The following is a 27,232-nucleotide window of genomic DNA, read 5'->3' as shown; positions in this document are numbered from 1 at the left end:
AATCCTAAAAGTTTTATATTTATTTAAAAATAAATTATAATACAGTGTTTTTACAATAAAATCCGAGGAACCCCATACAGACTGATAAATCATTTACACTGTCACTCTGGAGAAAAGCCAATAAAACTGAGACATTTTAATGTGATATGAGACTTGAGGAAACATCTGGAAGGAGAAACCCTTTGTGTGTTCTGTGGAAAGTGTTTGAAAGTGCACCAGAAAATACACACTGATGAGAAGGATCATGTGTGCTTTGAGTGTGGGAATAACTTTATCACAGCAGCTATTTGTATCCGCATATTAAGATGTTTGATCAACACAGTGTACTGTCGCTTTAAGAGGCGCGTTCTCTCCTCTCGGATTAGGCGGGAAGAAAAAGAAAATAAAGGAGGAGTTTTCCCTCAAATCTCTTCAGAGTGGATCATGTTTTCTCTTTTGTCAACAGGGTTCTGTTCTTCTTTCATGGATTACTGATTTATCTGGATTTCATCTTCAACATTTGACCGGATCCTGGACTGTGACGTTCTTCGTAGATCATCTGAATTTAATAACAGGTTTGTACATTTGTAATCTGTTCGTTCCCGTCGCTGCTGCAGTTAAAGGAAAAAACCCACAATTACTTTCCAAAAGAGGAAAAAGTTAGAGAGCGGTAAATTCTAACATTCAAATGAAAGATGTCAAATAGTGATATTTTTGTTCATAAACTATTCAGTATTTCTATTTCACTGACATCTCTCCCATTTGAAGTCAATGAGCTCTAGTTTGAAGCGTGAGAATACTTTGGTGGATTTTCTTGCCTGTAAAGACTGACGATAGCACGAGCCAATAGCATTCTTGTGTGGGCTGTAAATAAGTACATCATTGGTTTGACCAAGGGGTGTTAATGATGAACAAATGACCGATTATTCATCGTAAATGGATTAATCTTCTTGATCGTTGATTAATAAATGAAGCCCAAATGCGTTCAGTAATCATGCCAGCATATGGAGATAAGACGGTTTATACAGTCATCCACCGCTAGAGGGCGCACTACACTTCCGCTTGCGCACTCCACGTGACGTTCTGTCCAAAACACAAAAGTGTTTCCGGAACTTTCTTGCTTGTAAAGACGAAGCGGGATCAATGCAACGACAGAACGTTTCTCTATAAATGAACATTATGTTTACGGCATACAGCATGATAGTGTTTTAAAGTACAGCATGACAACAAGCAGTGTTGATCCGCCGGTTAATATCTACAATGTGAGAGCTTTAATAAACCCGAATATGCGTGTATATCTTCTAATAAGTTATTATTAACTGTAATGCATTAACAGTACATTTATACTCACTCACATTTTAAGTGTATGATATTTAATCAGTGGGCTACATGCACATAATTTAGTGTCTGACAGGTGGGACAGTCGAACATCAATCTTTGTATAAATAAGCTTTGATTCAAGAGAAATATGCCTCCTTGTTTTTTTACTTTCAATCTGTACTTCAGTTACAGTTTATAATTATCTTTGTTAATGATTAATCACTTGTTATTAATTGTCAATTAAGGATTTTTTTATTTTTATTTGCAATCCTAATTTGACCCACTGAACAAATACATCCTTCACTGAAACAGTCAGTCGCTCATTTGATTTGAACAAACTAAATATACTGATACACACGATCACAAACTAAATGAATCAGCCATTAAACAGGAAGCTCTGCTGCAACTGCATGGATGATTTTTCTGATGGTTATAAAGAGCATTTTATACAGTATATGTTTTATTATATAATGTACATGCGCTAAAACAATAATCCACAGATAAATGCTGTGAATATTCCCATCAGTCTACAAGAAAAGATCTGCATCCAAACAAACCGAACAACTAAAATCAGTAATGATGGAGTTTGTGAAAGAGGAGAGTGAGATCATGAGTGATCCAGAAGTCTGCAGAATTAAACATGAAGATACTGAGGAACTAATAGGTTGGTGTTCATTCTTGATTCTTCATGAATGATTCTGAGATACATTAAGGTCTCATATTTGGTGGTTGTTATCTGAGCTGTCAAATAATAAATAATTTGATATTAAAATAACAGGATTAACCTTTAGCACATCAACAATAGCATGAAAGTAGATACTTGTGTCTGTAATTGCATGTTTGTCTCCATTTGAATGTAATTTTGGTGATTTCATGTGTTCATTGTAGATCTGATGGAAGTGAAGGAGGAAAGTCAAGAGCTGGAAATACTTTCACAGACTGAAAACAAGTTCACACAGAAAAATACTGACAGAGCAGAAGCCAAAAACTCTTTCACCTGCAGTCAGTGTGGAAAGAGTTTTGCTGAAAAAAGAGCACTTGAAGGACACATGACAATCCACACTGGACTGAAACCTTACTCATGTCATCAGTGTGGAAAGAGTTTTGCACAAAAAGGAAACCTTGTGTGTCACATGAGAATTCATACTGGAGAGAAACCGTACACATGTGATCAGTGTGGAAAGATTTTTGCACAAAAAGGAACCCTTACATATCACATGAGAATTCATACTGGAGAGAAGCAGCATACATGTGATCAGTGTGGAAAGAGTTTTGCACAAAAAGGAACCCTTACATATCACATGAGAATTCATACTGGAGAGAAGCAGCATACATGTGATAAGTGTGGAAAGAGTTTTGCACTAAAAGGAAACCTTACACATCACATGAGAGTTCATACTGGAGAGAAACCGTACACATGTGATCAGTGTGGAAAGAGTTTCTTAAGTGCAGGACACCTGAAGGAACACATGAGAATCCACACTGGAGACAAACCGTACTCATGTGATCAGTGTGAAAAGAGTTTCTTAAGTGCAGGACACCTGAAGGAACACATGAGAATCCACACTGGAGACAAACCGTACACATGTTATCAGTGTGGAAAGAGTTTTGCACAAAAAGGAACCCTTACATATCACATGAGAATTCATACTGGAGAGAAGCAGCATACATGTGATCAGTGTGGAAAGAGTTTTGCACAAAAAGGAACCCTTACATATCACATGAGAATTCATACTGGAGAGAAGCAGCATACATATGATAAGTGTGGAAAGAGTTTTGCACTAAAAGGAAACCTTACACATCACATGAGAGTTCATACTGGAGAGAAACCGTACACATGTTATCGGTGTGGAAAGAGTTTTACACAAAATGGAAACCTTACACATCACTTGAGAATTCATACTGGAGAGAAACCGTACACATGTGATCAGTGTGGAAAGAGTTTCTTAAGTGCAGGACACCTTAAGGAACACATGAGAATCCACACTGGAGAGAAACCGTACTCATGTGATCAGTGTAGAAAGAGTTTTGCAAAAAATGGAAACCTTATACATCACATGAGAGTTCATACTGGAGAGAAACCGTACACATGTTATCAGTGTGGAAAGAGTTTTGAACAAAAAGGAAACCTTACACATCACATGAGAATTCACGCTGAAAAGAAACCGTACACGTGATAAGTGTGGAAAGAGTTTTGCACTAAAAGGAAACCTTACATATCACATGAGAGTTCATACTGGAGACAAACCGTACACATGTTATCAGTGTGGAAAGAGTTTTGAACAAAAAGGAAACCTTACACATCACATGACAATTCATACTGGAAAGAAACCGTACACATGTGATCAGTGTGGAAAGAGTTTTGCACGAGCGGACAGTTTGGAACATCACCAGATCACACAGTGGTGTGAAGGATCATGTTTGTTTTAAGTGTGAAAAGACGTTTTTCACAGCTGGCAGTTTGAAAGGTCACCAGAGAATCCACAATGGAGAAAAACCTTACAGGTGTTTAAACTGTGACGAGATTTACTCTGTCATCTCACCTGAAAAGACATGAGAAGATCCACACTAGAGAAACCGTACCACTGCCCTCCATGTGGGAAGATTTTCGACCAATCAAGTCATCTACAGATTCATATGAAAAAGCTTCATCCACAGTTCTCAGGGTGAACACTTGTTCATCGTGTGGATTTAAATCAGGTTTTTGTTCGTGCCAGTATTTGTACTGTATGAATTGTTAAAGTGTAATTTAATGTGTTGTATAGAGTGTGCTGCTGATTCTACAGGAAATTATGAGAAATTAAATATTCTGAAAAAATTTAGTTTTAAATTCTTCACATGTTTTTCAATGCAGTTAATTTGAGAAAACATTGTAGAATATTTCTATTATGTCTATAATGTGTAGACTCAAAGATACACTAATTAAAATGCTCCACATTAAAAACAGTTTTAGTACTTTTGGATGTTGCATTTGCATGTGTGAGGTTAAAGACAATATGAGAAGAAATAAAATTACAAATGTTAGTAAAGAAAACGCTGCCGTCACAAAATAGTTCACACGACTAATGGCTGCCACTTTGTTTTAAGAGGTAAATATTCATGATTTAAATGTTTTGTAGTTTGTCTAAGCACCAGGTGTAGTGCTCTAAGCACCATAAATGGTAATCAGAAGGTTGCTGGTTTGATCCCCACAGCCACCACCATTGTGTCCTTGAGTAAAACACTGAACTCCAGGTTGCTCCGGGGGGATTGTCCCTGTAATAAGGGCTCTGTAAGTCGGTTTGGATAAAAGTGTCTGCCAAATGCATAAATGTAAAAAAATTTAAGTATTGACGATGTTTCAGTCACTGTCTGTTCATCACCAGCAGGTGTCGCTGTTCATGTACTTTTTTCATTTATAATTCACGACTATGAATGAATACAAGCGTCCTGTTGACTGTATACTGAATATTTGTTTCTAAAGAGTTGATATGACTTGTTTCATAAACAATTTTTTTGAAAATAATTGAAATTTTTGCATAAAAAATTTAATATTTAGTCTCATTTAATATCCACAGAATACAGTCAGGTCTCTTCTAATTATTCTGAAAGTCGTGTTTCATTAGTGCCAAGACTAACAGAAATAAAAGGCCCATCAGGCTGAAAAGACTCTTTATTTCATGTCAATAGTTCACTGTTTTCACCTAATTCATCATGGTAATGTGTTGAGATCTCCTGTAAATTGTCACAGACTGAGATAAAATACAGCTTCATCTACACTGTCACTCTGGAGAAAAGCCAATAAAACTGAGACATTTTAATGTGATATGAGACTTGAGGAAACATCTGGAAGGAGAAACCCTTTGTGTGTTCTGTGGAAAGTGTTTGAAAGTGCACCAGAAAATACACACTGATGAGAAGGATCATGTGTGCTTTGAGTGTGGGAATAACTTTATCACAGCAGCTATTTGTATCCGCATATTAAGATGTTTGATCAACACAGTGTACTGTCGCTTTAAGAGGCGCGTTCTCTCCTCTCGGATTAGGCGGGAAGAAAAAGAAAATAAAGGAGGAGTTTTCCCTCAAATCTCTCAAAGTGGATCATGTTTTCTCTTTTGTCAACAGGGTTCTGTTCTTCTTTCATGGATTACTGATTTATCTGGATTTCATCTTCAACATTTGACCGGATCCTGGACTGTGACGTTCTTCGTAGATCATCTGAATTTAATAACAGGTTTGTACATTTGTAATCTGTTCGTTCCCGTCGCTGCTGCAGTTAAAGGAAAAAAACCCACAATTACTTTCCAAAAGAGGAAAAAGTTAGAGAGCGGTAAATTCTAACATTCAAATGAAAGATGCCAAATAGTGATATTTTTGTTCATAAACGATTCAGTATTTCTAGTTCACTGACATCTCTCCCATTTGAAGTCAATGAGCTCTAGTTTGAAGCGTGAGAATACTTTGGTGGATTTTCTTGCCTGTAAAGACTGACGATAGCACGAGCCAATAGCATTCTTGTGTGGGCTGTAAATAAGTACATCATTGGTTTGACCAAGGGGTGTTAATGATGAACAAATGACCGATTATTCATCGTAAATAGATTAATCTTATTGATCGTTGATTAATAAATGAAGCCCAAGTGCGTTCAATAATATTTTCATATTCATATTATTATTTTTATTGCTCCATGGTAAAACACAAAACATTTCATTTTCTTCTTTACATAATTTAAATTCCCATGTACAAAAGGGAGCAGACAGAAGATAAAATCTTATAATATCTGTCCCCTATTCCAAAATACAAAATAACTTTCTTAAGCAGCTTACAGCCAAAATTACACTGACAAAAAACAATGTTGGTTTAAATAACAGCAATTCATGCAGTATAAAAAAGCAGGCAATGCCCAGACAGCAAAACAACAAGTAATCCAATACATATAGAGAAAAAACAAAACAAGACAACATGGATCTCACCATATTAATACTAACCAAATTTACTTTGCTTATATCTCTGCTTATGCTAACCGATATTATTAGACCCAATAAAATAAAAATAAAAAACTAAACAAAACACAACAACAAACCAAACAAATCCAGAAACAACATAAACCTCACCATATTAATACTGACTAAATATACTCTGTTTATACTTATACTTAAACTGACCAATGTTACTACAACTTTTAAGATTATCATGCAATGAATTCCACAATTTTACTCCCATAACTGAGGGGCACATATGTTTTGTAGTCGTACGTGCAAATTGATGTTTAAAATTATATCTTCTCCTACTGTACTCTTTTTCTAACTGATAATAATGTTGTATTATCTCTGGTAAGATTTTCAGTCTTACTTTAAACAATATTATTAGTGTTTGAAACTTAGCCAAATCTTCTAGCTTTAATATTCTGGATTTAGCAAACAATTTGCTTGTATGTTCTCGATAATTTACTTTATGAATAATTCTTATAGCTCTCTTCTGTAAAATAGATAAAGGTTTTAAATTTGTCTGATATGTGTTCCCCCATACTTCTATGCAATAAATCAAATATGGTATGATGAGTGAACTATAAAGTATTTTCATTGTTTCCTTATTTAATACCTCCTTCACTTTGTTTAAGACAAAAATATTTTGGGAAATTTTTCTTTTAATGTGTGCTATGTGAGGTTTCCATGTTAATTTATCATCTATAGTTACACCAAAAAAACGAAACTCAAACACTCTCTCTGTTGGAGCCATTATTTTGAATTGTATTTTTTTGTTGTTACACTAGAGGGCGTATTAGTATATTTAAGTAAGGTGGTGATGAGTCACAGGCGCTTATGGAAGGTCAACAAACTTTTTGATCGTACAGTGTTGAGTATTGGATTGTGCAAGACTGTGCTCATGCCCAACAATATGTTTTGAATCAGATATTTTGGTTTAGTATTTATTTTCGTTTTATTTGTTGTTTGCACAGCCAAATGGACAATAAATGGATTTGGCTTATTCAAAATTGTTTTGAAGGTATGGACAATGCATTTATCTTTATTCAAGACAAGAGCACGCGTCAGAAACAGACTAATGAAACCATCTGCGTCCCTATAAGTATGTCAAAAAGTTTGACCGAAGGATCCTGGATGAGCCTTATATCGATGCCGACTGGAGCAGATCGAATTGGATGACTACAGGAAAAGTCAGCTGATCTGAAGTCGGATGCTCATTCATGACAGTTTGTTGGATTAATTTTTTGTGGAATATTTGGGAGTGATCGCCGCGGATTTCGAAGGACTACAAACCCGCACGTGCAAAAGGAGGATACAGAGCACAGGAACAACAAAGCCTTCAGCGTTTGTGGAACTGAGGTATGAAAGTGCTTTCACTTGAACTTGAGTCGAATGGCCATATATAAAACAGTGTGCACACAAACAAACAAAGACAAATCCAATGCGTATTGGTGGTAAAAAAAAAAAGGGTATTTGTGAAACGAAGAACTGAACTGTTTTATCATTTGAAATGCTTGTGTTTGCCCATGTTTACAGTCTTTAATCAGATGTTTATGATGTAAAATATGCAGTTGGTAAAGGTTTAAAAATGGCAGATGAAATTCAGTTTCCTGGTTCTGAAATCGAGCAAGATGGGGCTCAGACTCAGAAATCAGATGAAAATGTTGAATTGTCTGTATGAAAACGAGAGGTTAAGCTTACTGCAAAAGGGTTAATGGTAAAACTCGATATTTTACAGAAACAAAGAAAGTCAAAATTTGACAAAGCATCCCAACTGAAAAAGACAATACAAGAGTTAATGGGTAATAGAGAATATGAAAACAAGGTCAAAGGTATGTTTGAAACGCAATGCAAAGAAGCAAAGGAAGCGCACGAGTCTTTGATTGTTTTATTGCCTGATGAAGAGAAAGATCGGCATGAAACATGGTTCAAGGCAAAAATGATAGGGGTTGTGGAATTCAGCACTGTGGTATATAAATGGTTGGAGAAGCTACAGGAGGAATGTGATCATGCTGCAAGCGAAATTGAACCCAATGATAGCATTTCGAACGTTGAAACACGGGCTAGCGGTCGCACTTCAAGCCATAAGAGCAGCCGCCACAGTTCACGCTCCAGCAAATCTAATGCATCTGTGCAGCATGCACGCATTCAGCTTGAAGCAGAAAAGGCTGCTCTTGTCGCTCAAGCAGAGTCTTTAAAAGCTAAGCATGATATTGAGCAACAGTTGGAAATATTAAAGAAGCGTAAGGAACGAACAGATATTGATGCGAAAATCGCTGCATCCAACGCAAAGATATCTGTACTCAGGACTTATGAACAACGAGCCAACAGCATCGCATCAGATGGGATGGAATCCTATGTCAGCAAACAGGCAAAACAAGCAACTGCATCTCTTCATCCAGAAGTTGACAGACAGTCAAGAACTGTACTGCAAAGCCGCATAGGTGCTACCTCACAACCCACATCATCTCATTTACAGCAACCTGCATCTTCAAGACCCAGAATAGCTACCTCAGTAGATGAAAGAAGGTCTGATTTCACACAGAGTATGCTTCAAAAACATCAGGAAATAACAGAGTTGTTAATACAGCAGCAAAAGTCTCAACATTTACCACCACGTGATATTCCAGTGTTTGAAGGGGATCCATTGCAATTCAGTTTGTTCACTAAAGCTTTTAAACATTGTGTGGAGGAAAAAACGAATAACAAAGGTGATTGCTTGTATTTCCTTGAAAGATACACAAGAGGGCGCCCAAGAGAAATTGTTCGAAGCTGTATGAATATGGCACCTGAAAGAGGTTACTGATACAGCTAAAACTATGCTTAAACAGCAGTTTGGAGAAGATTATTTTGTTTCTGCTGCATATATGGAGAAGGTGCTTGGATGGCCCATAATCAGGTATGAAGATCCCATAGCTCTTCAAGACTATGCACTCTTTTTACGTGGGTGTTGTAATGCTATGGCAGATCTACAGTACATGCAAGAACTGGACATGTCAGCAAACATGAAAGCAGTAATTCTAAAGCTTCCATTTAAGCTCAGAGAAAAATGGAGAACAGCTGCATGTGATATCATGGAAAGACAGAAAAGAAGAGCCCACTTTAGTGATGTTGTCAACTTCATTGAATACCAAGTTAAAATCATTTCTGATCCAATATTTGGGTCCATTCAACATGTAGAGATGAGACCTACTGGTAAACCAAAGGATGTGTACAAATGGAAGTCACAATTCCAGTCAAAGCCAAAGTTAAAAGGGGATAGTTTTGCTACCAATGTTACCAACGTTAACAAACCTATTGTTGGTGAAATCCAAAGGGTAAATGTTGAACATCCAAGCAGGCAAGTCAAGAGTAACTTCACTTGTTTGTTTTGTTCACAAGGTCATTCTTTGGAACAATGTAAAGAGTTTGTGAAGAAGAAACATAGGGAAAAAGTAAACTTTATAAAGGAAAAAGCTGTCTGTTTTGGTTGCTTGCATGTTGGACACATGAGCAAAGAATATAAAAGGTGCTTAACTTGCAAAGTGTGCAATCAGAAACATCCCAGTGTTCTTCACATTCATCTTAAGGAGTTCAAGGTTGATAAAGCTGTCAACACAAATGATGAACAGTATGTAGAACCAACTATCAACAATACGCTTGTATCTGCCCAAACATGTGGTCATATTGGGGCCGGGAGTAGCAGTGGTATCTTACCTATCCTTCCAGTCCAAGTAAAGTCTGCAAGGGGCAACAAAATTGTTCAAACCTACGCATTTCTGGACACAGGCAGTACCTCTACCTTTTGTTCAGAAAGTTTAATGAGGAAGCTGCACCTAAATGGACGAAAGACAAATATTTGTTTGCTTACCATGAGTCCCAAAACAACAGTCTCAAGCTATGTGGTAAACAATTTGGAGATTTCAAGTCTTGATGGTAATACATTTTATGAATTACCAGAAGTGTACACACAGAAACAAATGCCCATAAACCAAGCCAACATGGTCAATCGGGAAAACCTAGCTAAATGGCCATATCTTGATGGTATTAAAATTCCGCACATTCAGGCTGAAGTAGAGTTGTTGATAGGTACCAACGCCTCCAAATTACTTGAACCGTGGGAAGTAGTAAATAGTCAGGGAGATGGTCCCTATGCCATACGTACCCTATTGAGGTGGGTCGTCAATGGTTCTCTAGGCAGTTATCAAAATGAACAACATACTGCTAGAGTAAACAGGATCTCTGTTGAAACATTGGAGTTGCTATTGGAAAAGCAATACCAGCATGATTTCAATGAAAAAATGTCAGAGGACAAAGAAGAAATGTCCAGAGAGGAGGTAAAGTTCATGGAAATCATAGAGAAATCTGTGAGCTTCAAGGATGGACATTATAGTTTGAAACTGCCTTTCAAAAACAAAGATATTATGTCTAACAATCTTAACATTGCCAAACAGCGTCTTATAGGGATAAAAAGAAGATTTGAAAGGAATGTTAAGTTTCAGCAAGAATATACAGACTTTGTCAACAATATGATTATCCAAGGTTATGCTGAGAAAGTGCCAGAGCATCAATTGGATCGATCTGATGGTAAAGTTTGGTACATTCCACATCATGGTGTGTACCACCCTCGTAAAGGCAAGTTACGTGTGGTATTTGACTGTGGAGCAAAATACCAAGGCACATCTTTAAACGATCAACTACTACAAGGCCCAAACCTCACAAGCTCTTTAATTGGAGTTCTTCTGAGGTTCAGACAAGAACTTGTTGCTTTCATGACGGATATTAGAGCAATGTTTTACCAGGTCAAAGTAGCAGAAGAAGGCAAAGACTTTCTTCGCTTCCTGTGGTGGCCAGGTGGAGATGTTACGCAGGATGTTGCTGTCTTTCGAATGACTGTCCATATTTTTGGAGCAGTTTCATCCCCAAGTTGTGCATGTTTCGCTCTGAGGAGAACTGCAAAAGACAATCAACACTGCTTTAATAAAGAGGTAATTGACACTGTGTATAATAACTTCTACATGGATGATTGCTTAAAAAGCTTATCTACAGAATATGAAGCAGTCCAGATGGTCAAAGACCTGACCACGCTATGTCAAAAGGGAGGCTTCCATTTAACACAATGGGTCAGTAACAGCCGTAAGGTCTTACAATCCAATTCAGAAAAAGATAGATCCAAGAATCTAACTGAGCTCAACTTGGATCGAGACCATCTACCAGTGGAAAGGGCCTTAGGACTTCAATGGTGTGTACAGACTGACACCTTCAATTTCAGAACGGTTTGCAAAGAGAAAATGCCAATTCGACGTGGAATATTGTCAGAGATCAGTTCAGTGTATGATCCTTTAGGATATCTTGCACCACTGACACTTCCAGTCAAACTCATCCTCCAGGAGTTGTGCAGAACAAACTATAACTGGGATGATGAGATTCCTAAAGTTCTTGAACAAAGGTGGGTTAAATGGATTTCTGATTGGATCAGTTAAGTACTTTTAATGTTGACAGATGTTTGAAACCATGTGATTTTGGACAGCCGGTTAGTGCCCAGCTTCACCATTTTTCAGATGCCAGTGGAAGTGGATATGGATCTGTGACCTACTTGAGGCTACAGAATTGTAACAATGGTGTTCACGTTTCCTTTCTGCTTGGCAAAGCCAGGGTGGCACCCCTAAAACCAGTTACATTCCTCGTTTGGAGCTGACCGCTGCAGTCCTAGCAATTCGCATTGACAAAATGCTCAGAGGAGAACTTCAGCTTCAACTGGAAAATTCTTGTTTTTGGACTGGTAGCACATCTGTCCTGAAGTATATAAGGAATGAGAACAAGAGATTCCGTACCTTCGTGGCAAATAGGATTTCTGTTATCAGAGAAGCTTCAAATGTGACACAGTGGAGGTATATTCATACTTCACAAAACCCTGCAGATGATGCGTCCAGGGGAATGACTGCACAACAGCTAACATCCAACAAGAGATGGTTAAATGGACCAAAGTTTCTAAAAGAACCAGTTTCAAATTGGTTAAATGACAACATTGAGTCAAATATTGCTGATGATGATCCAGAACTAAAGAAAGAGCTCTCAACAAATGTTGTAAACATTGAAGACACCAATAATGCAACCCATAGGCTGATCAATTACTTTTCTGATTGGAAAAGACTCAAGACTGCAGTTGCATGGATACTGAAAGTAAAGAAAGTTCTACTTGAAGTAAGTAGGCAAAGAAAACAATTGACGACAACTTTAAATGATTCCAATGTATTGGAAAAGAAGTTACAACAAACCAAAGCTTCATTTGGAGGAAAGTGCTTGTCTTCAGACGACCTTTCAGAGGCAGAAAAGGCCATTATCCAGTTCTGTCAATGGGAAAGATTCAGCGTAGAAATTTCATCACTGAAATCCATTTTAGAAGATGGATTGCTGAGAATCGGTGGCAGGTTATGCAAAGCTGCCATGCCTGAAGAAAGGAAACACCCAGTTATTTTATCTAAAGATCAGCATATTTCCAAATTGATTCTTAGGCATATTCATGTACAGAGTGGCCATAGTGGACGAAATCATATGCTGTCTATATTAAGAGAAAAATACTGGATTACTCAAGCCAATGCAACAGCCAGAAAAATTATTTCAAGCTGTACCTTCTGCAAGCGAAACAAAGGTAAGCTAGGTGAGCAAAAAATGTCAGACTTGCCCGAAGAAAGAATAACTGCAGATCTTCCTCCATTTTCAAATGTAGGAGTGGATTACTTTGGCCCAATTAATGTAAGAAGAGGACGTACTTGTGTGAAACGCTATGGCGTAATTTTTACATGCATGGCCAGTAGGGCAGTTCATTTGGAGGTGGCATACTCATTAGACACTAATTCTTGCATAAATGCTTTGCGACGATTCATATGCAGAAGAGGACAAGTATGTCATATGAGGTCTGACAATGGAACAAATTTTACTAGCTCAGAAAAGGAATTGAAAAGGGCACTGGCAGAGTTTAATCAAAATAAAATCACAAAGGTTTTAGCGCACAAAGGAATTAAATGGAGTTTTAATGCACCCACAGCTTCACATCATGGTGGTGCATGGGTCACATCATCAGAATGGTAAGAAAGGTGTTGTCCTCCGTTTTGAATCAACAAACGCTGGATGATGAAGGATTACACACTGTTCTGTGTGAAATTGAGGCAATTCTTAATAATCGACCCATCACCAAAGTGTCCGAAGATCCAAATGATCTTGAAGCGCTTACCCCCAATCATCTGCTTACAATGAAGAGAAACCCAACCTATCCTCCTGGTCTTTTTGAGAAATCAGATCAGTATGTAAAAAGAAAGTGGAAACAAGTACAATACCTTTCAGATCTTTTTTGGAAAAGATGGATAAAAGAATACTTGCCTTTGCTACAGGAAAGGCAAAAATGGACCAAAGAGAGACGTAATCTTATGCGGGGTGACATTGTACTCATTGCAGATTCTACAGCCCCACGCAATTCTTGGACTCTTGGAAGAGTAATAGAAACTTTCCCAGATAAAAGGGGTTTAGTTAGATCTGTACGAGTTCAAACCAAAACAAACACAATAGTTAGACCAGTAACAAAACTTTGTCTTTTATTAGAAATGTAAAAAGAGGAAGGTTCAAATGCATGGTATATAATATATAAATTAACTGATGTATAATGGACTGTTTTGATGGCTCCTTATGTAAATATATGATTTTGAATTGTTTATGCCCTATGTCATTAACAGTTCAGGGGCCGGTATGTTGGAGCCATTATTTTGAATTGTATTTTTTTGTTGTTACACTAGAGGGCGTATTAGTATATTTAAGTAAGGTGGTGATGAGTCACAGGCGCTTATGGAAGGTCAACAAACTTTTTGATCGTGCAGTGTTGAGTATTGGATTGTGCAAGACTGTGCTCATGCCCAACAATATGTTTTGAATCAGATATTTTGGTTTAGTATTTATTTTCGTTTTATTTGTTGTTTGCACAGCCAAATGGACAATAAATGGATTTGGCTTATCCAAAATTGTTTTGAAGGTATGGACAATGCATTTATCTTTATTCAAGACGAGCACGCGTCAGAAACAGACTAATGAAACCATCTGCGTCCCTATACTCTCAATATCAACTCCATCTATGGATAAAGCTACAGATTCATTTATTTTCCTATTTCCAAAGACCATAAACTTTGTCTTTTCTAAATTCAATGACAACTTATTTACATCAAACCATTTTTTCAGTTTTTTCATTTCATATTCAATAGATTCTACTAGTTTCTGTATATTATTTCCAGAGCTGAAGAAATTAGTATCATCTGCAAATAAAACAAACTGTACTAATTTGGAAACATCACAAATGTCATTAATATATAAAAGAAAAAGTTTAGGTCCCAAAATAGAACCCTGTGGTACCCCACATTTAATTTGCATAAGTTCAGATTTGACATCAGTTAACTGTACATATTGTTTTCTGTTATTCAGATAACTTCTCAACCAATTTAAGGCCATTCCTCTCATACCATACAAACTTAATTTAGAAAGTAAAATTTCATGATCCAAAGTATCAAATGCCTTTTTCAAATCAATAAACACTCATACTGTGAATTGCTTTTCATCTATTGCTGTTGTTATTTCTTCAACAATATTCATTAAAGCAGTCACTGTGGACCTTTTTTGCCTAAAGCCATACTGGCTTTCACTCAACAAGTGATTCTTTTCTAAAAAAAACTATCCAACTTATAAAAAAAAAGTTTTTCTAATACTTTTGAAAATTGTGAAAGTAATGAAACCGGTCTATAGTTATTGAAGCTTTGCTTATTTCCTGCTTTAAATAATGGAATAACGTTTGCCCTCTTCATTCTATCAGGAAAAATACCCCTTCCAAAGGAAAGATTACAAATATAACAAATGGGTTTAACAACACAATCAATTGTCTTTTTTAATATAACCATATCTATCCCATCACAGTCAATGGAAGTCTTACTCTTTAATTTAGAAACAATAGATATAATTTCTGTTTCACAGACATCCCCTAAATCATGCCAGCATAATGGAGATAAGGCGGTTTATACAGTCATCCACCGCTAGAGGGCGCACTACACTTCCGCTTGCGCACTGCACGTGACGTTTTGTCCAAAACACAAAAGTGTTTCCGGAACTTTCTTGCTTGTAAAGATGAAGCGGGATCAATGTAACGACAGAACGTTTCTCTATAAATGAACATTATGTTTACGGCATACAGCATGATAGTGTTTTAAAGTACAGCATGACAACAAGCAGTGTTGATCCGCCGGTTAATATCTACAATGTGAGAGCTTTAATAAACCCGAATATGCGTGTATATCTTCTAATAAGTTATTATTAACTGTAATACATTAACAGTACATTTAAACTCACATACTCACATTTTAAGTGTATGATATTTAATCAGTGGGCTACATGCACATAATTTAGTGTCTGACAGGTGGGACAGTCGAACATCAATCTTTGTATAAATAAGCTTTGATTCAAGAGAAATATGCCTCCTTGTTTTTTTTTACTTTCAATCTGTACTTCAGTTACAGTTTATAATTATCTTTGTTAATGATTAATCACTTGTTATTAATTGTCAATTAAGGATTTTTTGTTTATTTGCAATCCTAATTTGACCCACTGAACAAATACATCCTTCACTGAAACAGTCAGTCGCTCATTTGATTTGAACAAACTAAATATACTGATACACACGATCACAAACTAAATGAATCAGCCATTAAACAGGAAGCTCTGCTGCAACTGCATGGATGATTTTTCTGATTGGTTATAAAGAGCATTTTATACAGTATATGTTTTATTATATAATGTACATGCGCTAAAACAATAATACACTGATAAATGCTGTGAATATTCCCATCAGTCTACAAGAAAAGATCTGCATCCAAACAAACCGAACAACTAAAATCAGTAATGATGGAGTTTGTGAAAGACGAGAGTGAGATCATGAGTGATCCAGAAGTCTGCAGAATTAAACATGAAGATACTGAGGAACTAATAGGTTGGTGTTCATTCTTGATTCTTCTTTAATGATTCTGAGATACATTAAGGTCTCATATTTGGTGGTTGTTATCTGAACTGTCAAATAATAAATAACTACAGTCAGGTCCATAAATATTGGGACATCAACACAATTCTAATCTTTTTGGTTCTATACACCACCACAATGGATTTGAAATGAAACGAACAAGATGTGCTTTAACTGCAGATTTTCAGCTTTAATTTGAGGGTATTTACATCCAAATCAGGTGAACGGTGTAGGAATTACAACAGTTTGTATATGTGCCTCCTACTTATTAAGGGACCAAAAGTAATGGGACAGATTAACAATCATAAATCAAACTTTCACTTTTTAATACTTGGTTGCAAATCCTTTGCAGTCAATTACAGCCTGAAGTCTGGAACTCATAGACATCACCAGACGCTGGGTTTCATCCCTGGTGATGCTCTGCCAGGCCTCTACTGCAACTGTCTTCAGTTCCTGCTTGTTCTTGGGGCATTTTCCCTTCAGTTTTGTCTTCAGCAAGTGAAATGCATGCTCAATCGGATTCAGGTCAGGTGATTGACTTGACCATTGCATAACATTCCACTTCTTTCCTTTAAAAAATTCTTTGGTTGCTTTCGCAGTATGCTTTGGGTCATTGTCCATCTGTACTGTGAAGAGCCGTCCAATGACTTCTGAAGCATTTGGCTGAATATGAGCAGATAATATTGCCCGAAACACTTCAGAATTCATCCTGCTGCTTTTGTCAGCAGTCACATCATCAATAAATACAAGAGAACCAGTTCCATTGGCAGCCATACATGCCCACGCCATGACACTACCACCACCATGCTTCACTGATGAGGTGGTATGCTTTGGATCATGAGCAGTTCCTTTCCTTCTCCATACTCTTCTCTTCCCATCACTCTGGTACAAGTTGATCTTTCTCATCTGTCCATAGGATGTTGTTCCAGAACTCTGAAGGCTTTTTTAGATGTTGTTTGGCAAACTCTAATCTGGCCTTCCTGTTTTTGAGGCTCACCAATGGTTTACATCTTGTGGTGAACCCTCTGTATTCACTCTGGTGAAGTCTTCTCTTGATTGTTGACTTTGACACACATACATCTACCTCCTGGAGAGTGTTCTTGATCTGGCCAGCTGTTGTGAAGGGTGTTTTCTTCACCAGGGAAAGAATTCTTCGGTCATCCACCACTGTTTTTTTCCGTGGTCCACCGGGTTGCTGAGCTCACCGGTGTGTTCTTTCTTTTTAAGAATGTTCCAAACAGTTGATTTGGCCACACCTAATGTTTTTGCTATCTCTCTGATGGATTTGTTTTGATTTTTCAGCCTAATGATGGCTTGCTTCACTGATAGTGACAGCTCTTTGGCTCTCGTATTGAGAGTTGACAGCAACAGATTCCAAATGCAAATAGCACACTTGAAATTAACTCTGGACCATTTATCTGCTCTGTAAATGGGATATTGAGGGAATAACACACACCTGGCCATGGAGCAGCTGAGCAGCCAATTGTCCCATTACTTTTGGTCCCTTAATAAGTGGGAGGCACATATACAAACTGTTGTAATTCCTACAACGTTCACCTGATTTGGATGTAAATACCCTCAAATTAAAGCTGAAAGTCTGCAGTTAAAGCACATCTTGTTCTTTCATTTCAAATCCATTGTGGTGCTGTGTAGAGCCAAAAAGATTAGAATTGTGTCGATGTCCCAATATTTATGGACCTGACTGTAGATTTGATATTAAAATGACAGGATTAACCTTTAGCACATCAACAGTAGTATGAAAGTAGATACTTGAATCTGTTGCTTCACCTTTATGTTTGCATGATTGTCTCCATTTGAATGTAATTTTAGTGATTTCATGTGTTTATTGTAGACCTGATTGAAATGGAGGAAAGTCAAGAGCTGGAAATACTTTCACAGACTGAAAACAAGTTCACACAGAAAAATACTGACAGAGCAGAAGCCAAAAAGTCGTTCACCTGCAGTCAGTGTGGAAAGAGTTTTGCTGAAAAAAGAGCACTTGAAGGACACATGACAATCCACACTGGACTGAAACCTTACTCATGTGATCAGTGTGGAAAGAATTTTGCACAAAACAGAACCCTTGAATATCACATGAGAATTCATACTGGAGAGAATCTGCATACATGTGATCAGTGTGGAAAAGTTTTTGCACAAAACAGAACCCTTGCATATCACATGAGAATTCATACTGGAGAGAAACCGTACACATGTGATCAGTGTGGAAAGAGTTTTGCACAAAAAGGAAACCTTACATATCACATGAGTATTCATACTGGAGAGAAGCAGCATACATGCGATCAGTGTGGAAAGAGTTTTGCACAAAAAGGAAACCTTACACATCACATGAGAATTCATACTGGAGAGAAACCGTACACATGTGATCAGTGTGGAAAGAGTTTCATAAGTGCAGGACACCTTAAGGAACACATGAGAATCCACACTGGAGACAAACCATACTCATGTGATCAGTGTGGAAAGAGTTATGCACAAAATGGAAACCTTCTGTATCACATGAGAATTCATACTGGAGAGAAACCGTACACATGTGATCAGTGTGGAATGAGTTTTACACAAAATGGAAACCTTAGACATCACATGAGAATTCATACTGGAGATAAACCGTACTCATGTGATCAGTGTGGAAAGAGTTATGCACAAAATGGAAACCTTATACATCACATGAGAATTCATACTGGAGAGAAACCGTACACATGTGATCAGTGTGGAAAGAGTTATGCACAAAATGGAAACCTTATACATCACATGAGAATTCATACTGGAGAGAAACCGTACACATGTGATCAGTGTGGAAAGAGTTTTTCACGAGCGGACAGTTTGGAACAGCACCAGATCACACAGTGGTGTGAAGGATCATGTGTGTTTTCAGTGTGAAAAGACTTTTATCACAGCTGGCAGTTTGAAAGGTCACTAGAGAATCCACACTGGAGAAAAACCTTACAGGTGTTCAAACTGTGACAAGAGATTCACTCTGTCATCTCACCTGAAAAGACATGAGAAGATCCACACTAGAGAAACCATACCACTGCCCTCCATGTGGGAAGAGTTTCAACCAATCAAGTAATCTACAGAATCATATGAAAAAGCTTCATCCACAGTTCTCAGGGTGAACACTTGTTCATCGTGTGGATTTAAATCAAGTTTTTATTCTTGCCAGTATTTCTACTGTATGAATTGTTAAAGCGTAATTTAATGTGTTGTTTCATTTATTCCTTTAATGTGTTGTATAGAGTGTGCTGCTGATTCTACAGGAAATTATGAGAAATGAAATATTCTACAAAATCTAGTTTTAACTTCTTCAGATGATTATCAATGCAGTTAATTTGAGAAAACATTGTAGAATATTTCTATTATGTCTATAATGTGTAGACTCAAAGATACACTAATTAAAATGATCCACATTAAAAACAGTTTTAGTACTTTTGGATGTTGCATTTGCATGTGTGAGGTTAAAGACAATATGAGAAGAAATACAATTACAAATGTTAGTAAAGAAAACGCTGCAGTCACAAAATAGTTCACACGACTAATGGCTGCCACTTTGTTTTAAGAGGTAAATATTCATGATTTAAATGTTTTGTAGTTTAGTTATTAACAGTATGAGGAACATCGTTTGATATAAATAAAGCCTGTTAGATTTATTTCGTGTGGATTAAATAAATGTATTGATGATGTTTCAGTCACTGTCTGTTCATCACCAGCAGGTGTCGCTGTTCATGTACTTTTTCATTTATAATCACGACTATGAATGAATACAAGCGTCCTGTTGACTGTATACTGACTATTTGTTTCTAAAGAGTTGCTATGACTTGTTTCATAAACTCTTTCTTAGAAAACAATTTGGTTATTATGCATTAAAAATTAAAATGTTTAGGTTCATTTGATTTCCACACGGGGCCTGCTCTAGAGCATGGGCCAAACTTGAGGCTTGCCCACCCAATCAAACATTTGGGAAACACGGTTTTAAATCATATATAATATATTTTTCCATTTTGTGCATTGGTTAAAACCTATATGGGGGCGGGCTGTGTGATGCAAACATTGAGGGTGGGCTGTAGACTGCCCAACCAATCACAAAACAGCACCAGAAATGTGTAGTGTTTTTCTATTATTGTCATTGGCCTAAAGCAACGACACGCTCAAGAAGCGGCTGCGGCAAACCAGAGAGTCCAAGACGTTACGCGAGAACGAAAATAAGATATATTTGTGTGTAATATATACGTTTTTAATACCCATAAATTAGCCTGGTGCTGTCTCAGTGTGCAGTGACAATGTGGCTGCTGTTAATGTATCACAGACTCCCTCTTGTCAAATATCTCCCTCCACATTAGCTACCCAAAATAATGCCGTTCATGAAATACGGTGGACTTTAATTATAATGTAGAGGTCTGCGCGGGGTGGATTTTCAGACCCGCTCTCGCGAGTTTCTTTCCCACTCCTGCAAAAATAAATGTCATATTTTGTCCCGCTCCCGCCTGCGACTTTCGCGTTTTGTCCAGATCACACCCGCAATCCTGGGAAAAAATTGAAATACACACGTTTGTTTTCTCCCTAACACTGCCAAATATCTGATTGACCTTTGGTTGCTTTCAACGTTTTGTTTGTACATTTCTTTAATAAAACATCCATATCACTTTCCACCGCACGGAGCACAAGTAATAATTTATGGTGGGCTGTAGAATAGTTAATAGTTAATTTTTTCCACAATAAAAACTTTTTAAATAATTTTGGATGTTGCATTTGCATGTGTGAGGTTAAGGACAATATGAGAAGAAATAAAATTACAAATGTTAGTAAAGAAAACGCTGCCGTCACAAAATAGTTCACACGACTAATGGCTGCCACTTTGTTTTAAGAGGTAAATATTCATGATTTAAATGTTTTGTAGTTTAGTTATTAACAGTATGAGGAACATTGTTCACTGTTTTCACCTAATTCATCATGGTAATGTGTTGAGATCTCCTGTAAATTGTCACAGACTGAGATAAAATACAGCTTCATCTACACTGTCACTCTGGAGAAAAGCCAATAAAACTGAGACATTTTAATGTGATATGAGACTTGAGGAAACATCTGGAAGGAGAAACCCTTTGTGTGTTCTGTGGAAAGTGTTTTACACGGCTGGCCAGTTTGAAAGTGCACCAGAAAATACACACTGATGAGAAGGATCATGTGTGCTTTGAGTGTGGGAATAACTTTATCACAGCAGCTATTTGTATCCGCATATTAAGATGTTTGATCAACACAGTGTACTGTTGCTTTAAGAGGCGCGTTCTCTCCTCTCGGATTAGGCGGGAAGAAAAAGAAAATAAAGGAGGAGTTTTCCCTCAAATCTCTCAGAGTGGATCATGTTTTCTCTTTTGTCAACAGGGTTCTGTTCTTCTTTCATGGATTACTGATTTATCTGGATTTCATCTTCAACATTTGACCGGATCCTGGACTGTGACGTTCTTCGTAGATCATCTGAATTTAATAACAGGTTTGTAAATTAGTTTATTCAATATAATCGGGATTCGTCGCGCTTTTATAAGAAGATGGACTAATGAGAGTGTAACAGACTTAATTTGGGATTTTAGTTAATTGTTGTTACATTGAGTGCTTTTACACTCTATGGTGTATATGTGTGTGTGTGCAGTATATTTATCCACTCGGGGCTTGCCGTAAATGGTGAGTGTGCATGCGCTGGTTGGCTGGTTGTTCTGTTGTGTGCTTATGTCCGGGTTGTTCCACTACTGGTGTGTAGGCTAATAAAGAGAGAAGCTCGGATTAAAACTCTTGTCTGCAGTTGTTATTTTATTATTTCTAAGTATCCAGGCGAACTCCACGCGAACGCTCGGTTACAAGAGTAATATATCACAGATCACAATACATGTTCAATATTGATCTTTTTATGTAATAATGTTTTGTCATAGATGCACTTTTATCATAGTTATGTCACATTCTGTTAATATGGATCATATTTTCAGGGTTTGAATGCAGCAGTATACTATATATTGCTTGAAAATCAAACAAGTTAAGAAAATCTTTTAGATAGAAAGTGAAGGATTATGATGTCTTTACTGTTGTGTTAGACTCATTTAAACTTCTAAACTTTTACACACAAGGGACAGAAAATATGTTGTAAATCAAAACTTCTGCTGCAATGGAGCAGATCTAAACGGAGTGCTGTAACTTGCTGTAGCTTTCATTTGGAGGTGTCCGGCCTGCAGCTATATCTACTTGACTTCTATAGTTATGAATGGGAGGAAACTGAAAATATAATTCTTACGTCCCGTTGCTGCAACAGTTGTAAAACCCACAATTACATTTCCAATGTAAATTCTAACATTCAAATGAAAGATGTCAAATAGTGATATTTTTGTTCATAAACGATTCAGTATTTCTAGTTCACTGACATCTCTCCCATTTGAAGTCAATGAGCTCTAGTTTGAAGCGTGAGAATACTTTGGTGGATTTTCTTGCCTGTAAAGACTGACGATAGCACGAGCCAATAGCATTCTTGTGTGGGCTGTAAATAAGTACATCATTGGTTTGACCAAGGGGTGTTAATGATGAACAAATGACCGATTATTCATCGTAAATAGATTCATCTTATTGATCGTTGATTATTAAATGAAGCCCAAATGCGTTCAGTAATCATGCCAGCATATGGAGATAAGACGGTTTATACAGTCATCCACCGCTAGAGGGCGCACTACACTTCCGCTTGCGCACTCCACGTGACGTTCTGTCCAAAACACAAAAGTGTTTCCGGAACTTTCTTGCTTGTAAAGATGAAGCGGGATCAATGTAACGACAGAACGTTTCTCTATAAATGAACATTATGTTTACGGCATACAGCATGATAGTGTTTTAAAGTACAGCATGACAACAAGCAGTGTTGATCCGCCGGTTAATATCTACAATGTGAGAGTTTTAATAAACCCGAATATGCGTGTATATCTTCTAATAAGTTATTATTAACTGTAATATATTAACAGTAAATTTATATTTTTTAAATTCAGCCTTAGTTGATCCACCTAACAAATACGTCCTTCACTGAAACAGTCAGTCGCTCATTTGATTTGAACAAACTAAATATACTGATACACACGATCACAAACTAAATGAATCAGCCATTAAACAGGAAGCTCTGCTGCAACTGCATGGATGATTTTTCTGATTGGTTATAAAGAGCATTTTATACAGTATATGTTTTATTATATAATGTACATGCGCTAAAACAATAATACACTGATAAATGCTGTGAATATTCCCATCAGTCTACAAGAAAAGATCTGCATCCAAACAAACCGAACAACTAAAATCAGTAATGATGGAGTTTGTGAAAGAGGAGAGTGAGATCATGAGTGATCCAGAAGTCTGCAGAATTAAACATGAAGATACTGAGGAACTAATAGGTTGGTGTTCATTCTTGATTCTTCATTAATGATTCTGAGATACATTAAGGTCTCATATTTGGTGGTTGTTATCTGAACTGTCAAATAATAAATAATTTGATATTAAAATAACAGGATTAACCTTTAGCACATCAACAATAGTATGAAAGTAGATACTTGAATCTGTCGTCTCCATTTGAATGTAATTTTGGTGATTTCATGTGTTCATTGTAGATCTGATGGAAGTGAAGGAGGAAAGTCAAGAGCTGGAAATACTTTCACAGACTGAAAACAAGTTCACACAGAAAAATACTGACAGAGCAGAAGCCAAAAAGTCTTTCACCTGCAGTCAGTGTGGAAAGAGATTCAGATGTAAAAGACTCTGTGAGATTCACATGAGAGTTCATACTGGTGAGAAACCGTACACATGTGATCAGTGTGGAAAGAGTTTTGCACAAAATGGAAACCTTATGTATCACATGAGAATCCACACTGGAGAGAAACCGTACACATGTGATCAGTGTGGAAAGAGTTTCACACGTAAAGATAACTTTAAGATGCACATAAGAATTCATACTGGAGAGAAGCCATACACATGTAATCAGTGTGGAAAGAGTTTTACATGTAAAAAATCCTTAAGAAACACATAAGAATCCACACTGGAGAGAAACCACACTCATGTGATCAGTGTGGAAAGAGTTTCACCAGTAAAGCAATCCTTAAGAAACATATGCGAATCCACACTGGAGAGAAACCCCACACATGTGATCAGTGTGGAAAGAGTTTCACAAGTAAAGCAATCCTTAAGAAACACATAATAATTCATGCTGAAAAGAAACCGTACACATGTGATCAGTGTGGAAAGAGTTTTGCACAAAATGGAAACCTTACACATCACATGAGAATTCATACTGGAGAGAAGCCGTACATGTGTAGTCAGTGTGGAAAGAGTTTCACAAGTAAAGCAATCCTTAAGAAACACATAATAATTCATGCTGAAAAGAAACCATACACATGTGATCAATGTGGAAAGAGTTTTGCACAAAATGGAAACCTTACACATCACATGAGAATTCATACTGGAGAGAAGCCGTACATGTGTGGTCAGTGTGGAAAGAGTTTCACAAGTAAAGCAATCCTTAAGAAACACATAATAATTCATGCTGAAAAGAAACCATACACATGTGATCAATGTGGAAAGAGTTTTGCACAAAATGGAAACCTTACACATCACATGAGAATTCATACTGGAGAGAAGCCGTACACATGTGATCAGTGTGGAAAGAGTTTCACAAGTAAAGCAATCCTTAAGAAACATATAATAATTCATGCTGAAAAGAAACCATACACATGTGATCAATGTGGAAAGAGTTTTGCACAAAATGGAAACCTTACACATCACATGAGAATTCATACTGGAGAGAAACCGTACACATGTGATCAGTGTGGAAAGAGTTTCACATGGTCAAAATGTCTAGGTGATCATCTGCTCTCTCACACTGGAGAAAGACCATTTAACTGTGATCAGTGTGGTAAATGTTTTATGCTGGAATCAGCCCTGAAGCAACAACTGAATGTTCATGCAAAAGAGAAGCCATATGTGTGTTCTGATTGTGGAAAGAGTTTTGCACGATTGGACACTTTGAAACAGCACCAGAAAACACACACCGGTGAGAAGGATCATGTGTGCTTTCAGTGTGAAAAGACTTTTATCACAGCTGGTAGATTGAAAGTGCACCAGAGGATCCACACTGGAGAAAAACCTTACAAGTGTTCACACTGTGACAAGAGATTCACTATTCCAGGATCCCTGAAAAGACATGAGAAGATCCACACTGGAGAGAAACCGTACCACTGCCCTCCATGTGGGAAGAGTTTCAACCAATCAAGTAATCTACAGAGTCATATGAAAAAGCTTCATCCACAGTTCTCAGGGTGAACACTTGTTCATCGTGTGGATTTAAATCAGGTTTTTGTTCGTGCCAGTATTTGTACTGTATGAATTGTTAAAGTGTAATTTAATGTGTTGTTTCTTTTATTCCTTTAATGTGTTGTATAGAGTGTGCTGCTGATTCTACAGGAAATTATGAGAAATGAAATATTCTGTAAAATCTAGTTTTAACTTCTTCAGATGATTTTCAATGCAGTTAATTTGAGAAAACATTGTATAATATTTCTTATGTCTATAATGTGTAGACTCAAAGATACACTAATTAAAATGCTCCACATTAAAACAGTTTTAGTTCTTTTGGATGTTGTATTTGCATGTGTGAGGTTAACGACAATATGAGAAGAAATACAATTACAAACGTTAGTAAAGAAAATGCTGCCGTCACAAAATATGGCTGCCACTTTGTTTTAAGAGGTAAATATTCATGATTTAAATGTTTGGTAGTTTAGTTATTAACAGTATGAGGAACATCGTTTGATATAAACTCCTGTTAGATTTATTTCATGTGGATTAAATAAATGTATTGACCATGTTTCAGTCACTGTCTGTTCATCACCAGCAGGTGTCGCTGTTCATGTACTTTTTCATTTATAATTCACGACTATGAATGAATACAAGCGTCCTGTTGACTGTGTACTGAATATTTGTTTCTAAAGAGTTGATATGACTTGTTTCATAAACAATTTTTTTGAAAATAATTGAAATTTTTGCATAAAAAATTTAATATTTAGTCTCATTTAATTTCCACAGATTACAGTCAGGTCTCTTCTAATTATTCTGAAAGTCGTGTTTCATTAGTGTCAAGACTAACAGAAATAAAAGGCCCATCAGGCTGAAAAGACTCTTTATTTCATGTCAATAGTTCACTGTTTTCACCTAATTCATCATGGTAATGTGTTGAGATCTCCTGTAAATTGTCACAGACTGAGATAAAATACAGCTTCATCTACACTGTCACTCTGGAGAAAAGCCAATAAAACTGAGACATTTTAATGTGATATGAGACTTGAGGAAACATCTGGAAGGAGAAACCCTTTGTGTGTTCTGTGGAAAGTGTTTGAAAGTGCACCAGAAAATACACACTGATGAGAAGGATCATGTGTGCTTTGAGTGTGGGAATAACTTTATCACAGCAGCTATTTGTATCCGCATATTAAGATGTTTGATCAACACAGTGTACTGTCGCTTTAAGAGGCGCGTTCTCTCCTCTCGGATTAGGCGGGAAGAAAAAGAAAATAAAGGAGGAGTTTTCCTCAAATCTCTCAGAGTGGATCATGTTTTCTCTTTTGTCAACAGGGCTTCGTTCTTTTTTCATGGATTACTGATTTATCTGGATTTCATCTTCAACATTTGACCCGATCCTGGACTGTGACGTTCTTCGTAGATCATCTGAATTTAATAACAGGTTTGTAAATTAGTTTATTCAATATAATCGGGATTCGTCGTACTTTCTATAAGAAGATAGACTAATGAGAGTAATATATCACAGATCACAATACATGTTCAATATTGATCTTTTTATGTAATAATGTTTTGTCATAGATGCACTTTCATCATTATTATGTCACATTCTGTTAATACTGAATATGGATCA

At 36.9% G+C, this 27,232-nt stretch overlaps 2 protein-coding genes and 1 pseudogene across 5 annotated transcripts in view; all 3 read left to right on the top strand.

The window, feature by feature from the left end:
* Positions 1 to 5,349, top strand: part of LOC127641362 (gastrula zinc finger protein XlCGF57.1-like) — a 77,874-nt gene extending 72,525 nt beyond the window's left edge. For both annotated transcript variants that reach the window (XM_052124331.1, XM_052124330.1), the window contains exon 2: positions 2,188 to 5,349. In XM_052124331.1, the coding sequence (XP_051980291.1) occupies positions 2,193 to 3,476 (1,284 nt within the window). In that variant the 5' untranslated portion in view covers positions 2,188 to 2,192 and the 3' untranslated portion in view covers positions 3,477 to 5,349. The remainder of the gene's footprint in view (positions 1 to 2,187) is intronic.
* The window catches only part of LOC127641369 (zinc finger protein 850-like), a 205,898-nt pseudogene extending 179,734 nt beyond the window's left edge, over positions 1 to 26,164 (top strand).
* Positions 1 to 27,232, top strand: part of LOC127641368 (gastrula zinc finger protein XlCGF57.1-like) — an 88,101-nt gene that overhangs the window by 34,895 nt on the left and 25,974 nt on the right. The window contains exon 1 of one of the 3 annotated variants that reach the window (XM_052124341.1): positions 16,196 to 16,260. The exons of the other annotated variants lie outside the window; for them this stretch is intronic. The gene's annotated coding sequence lies outside the window, so the exon portion shown is untranslated. Of the gene's footprint in view, positions 1 to 16,195; positions 16,261 to 27,232 lie in introns of those variants that run through there. 3 annotated transcript variants of the gene reach the window in all.

The sequence above is a fragment of the Xyrauchen texanus genome, chromosome 50 (assembly GCF_025860055.1).
Source record: "Xyrauchen texanus isolate HMW12.3.18 chromosome 50, RBS_HiC_50CHRs, whole genome shotgun sequence".
Taxonomy (NCBI): domain Eukaryota; kingdom Metazoa; phylum Chordata; class Actinopteri; order Cypriniformes; family Catostomidae; genus Xyrauchen; species Xyrauchen texanus.
The sequence above is the reverse complement of the archived record's forward strand: the minus strand, read 5'-3'. Positions and strand labels throughout refer to the sequence as shown.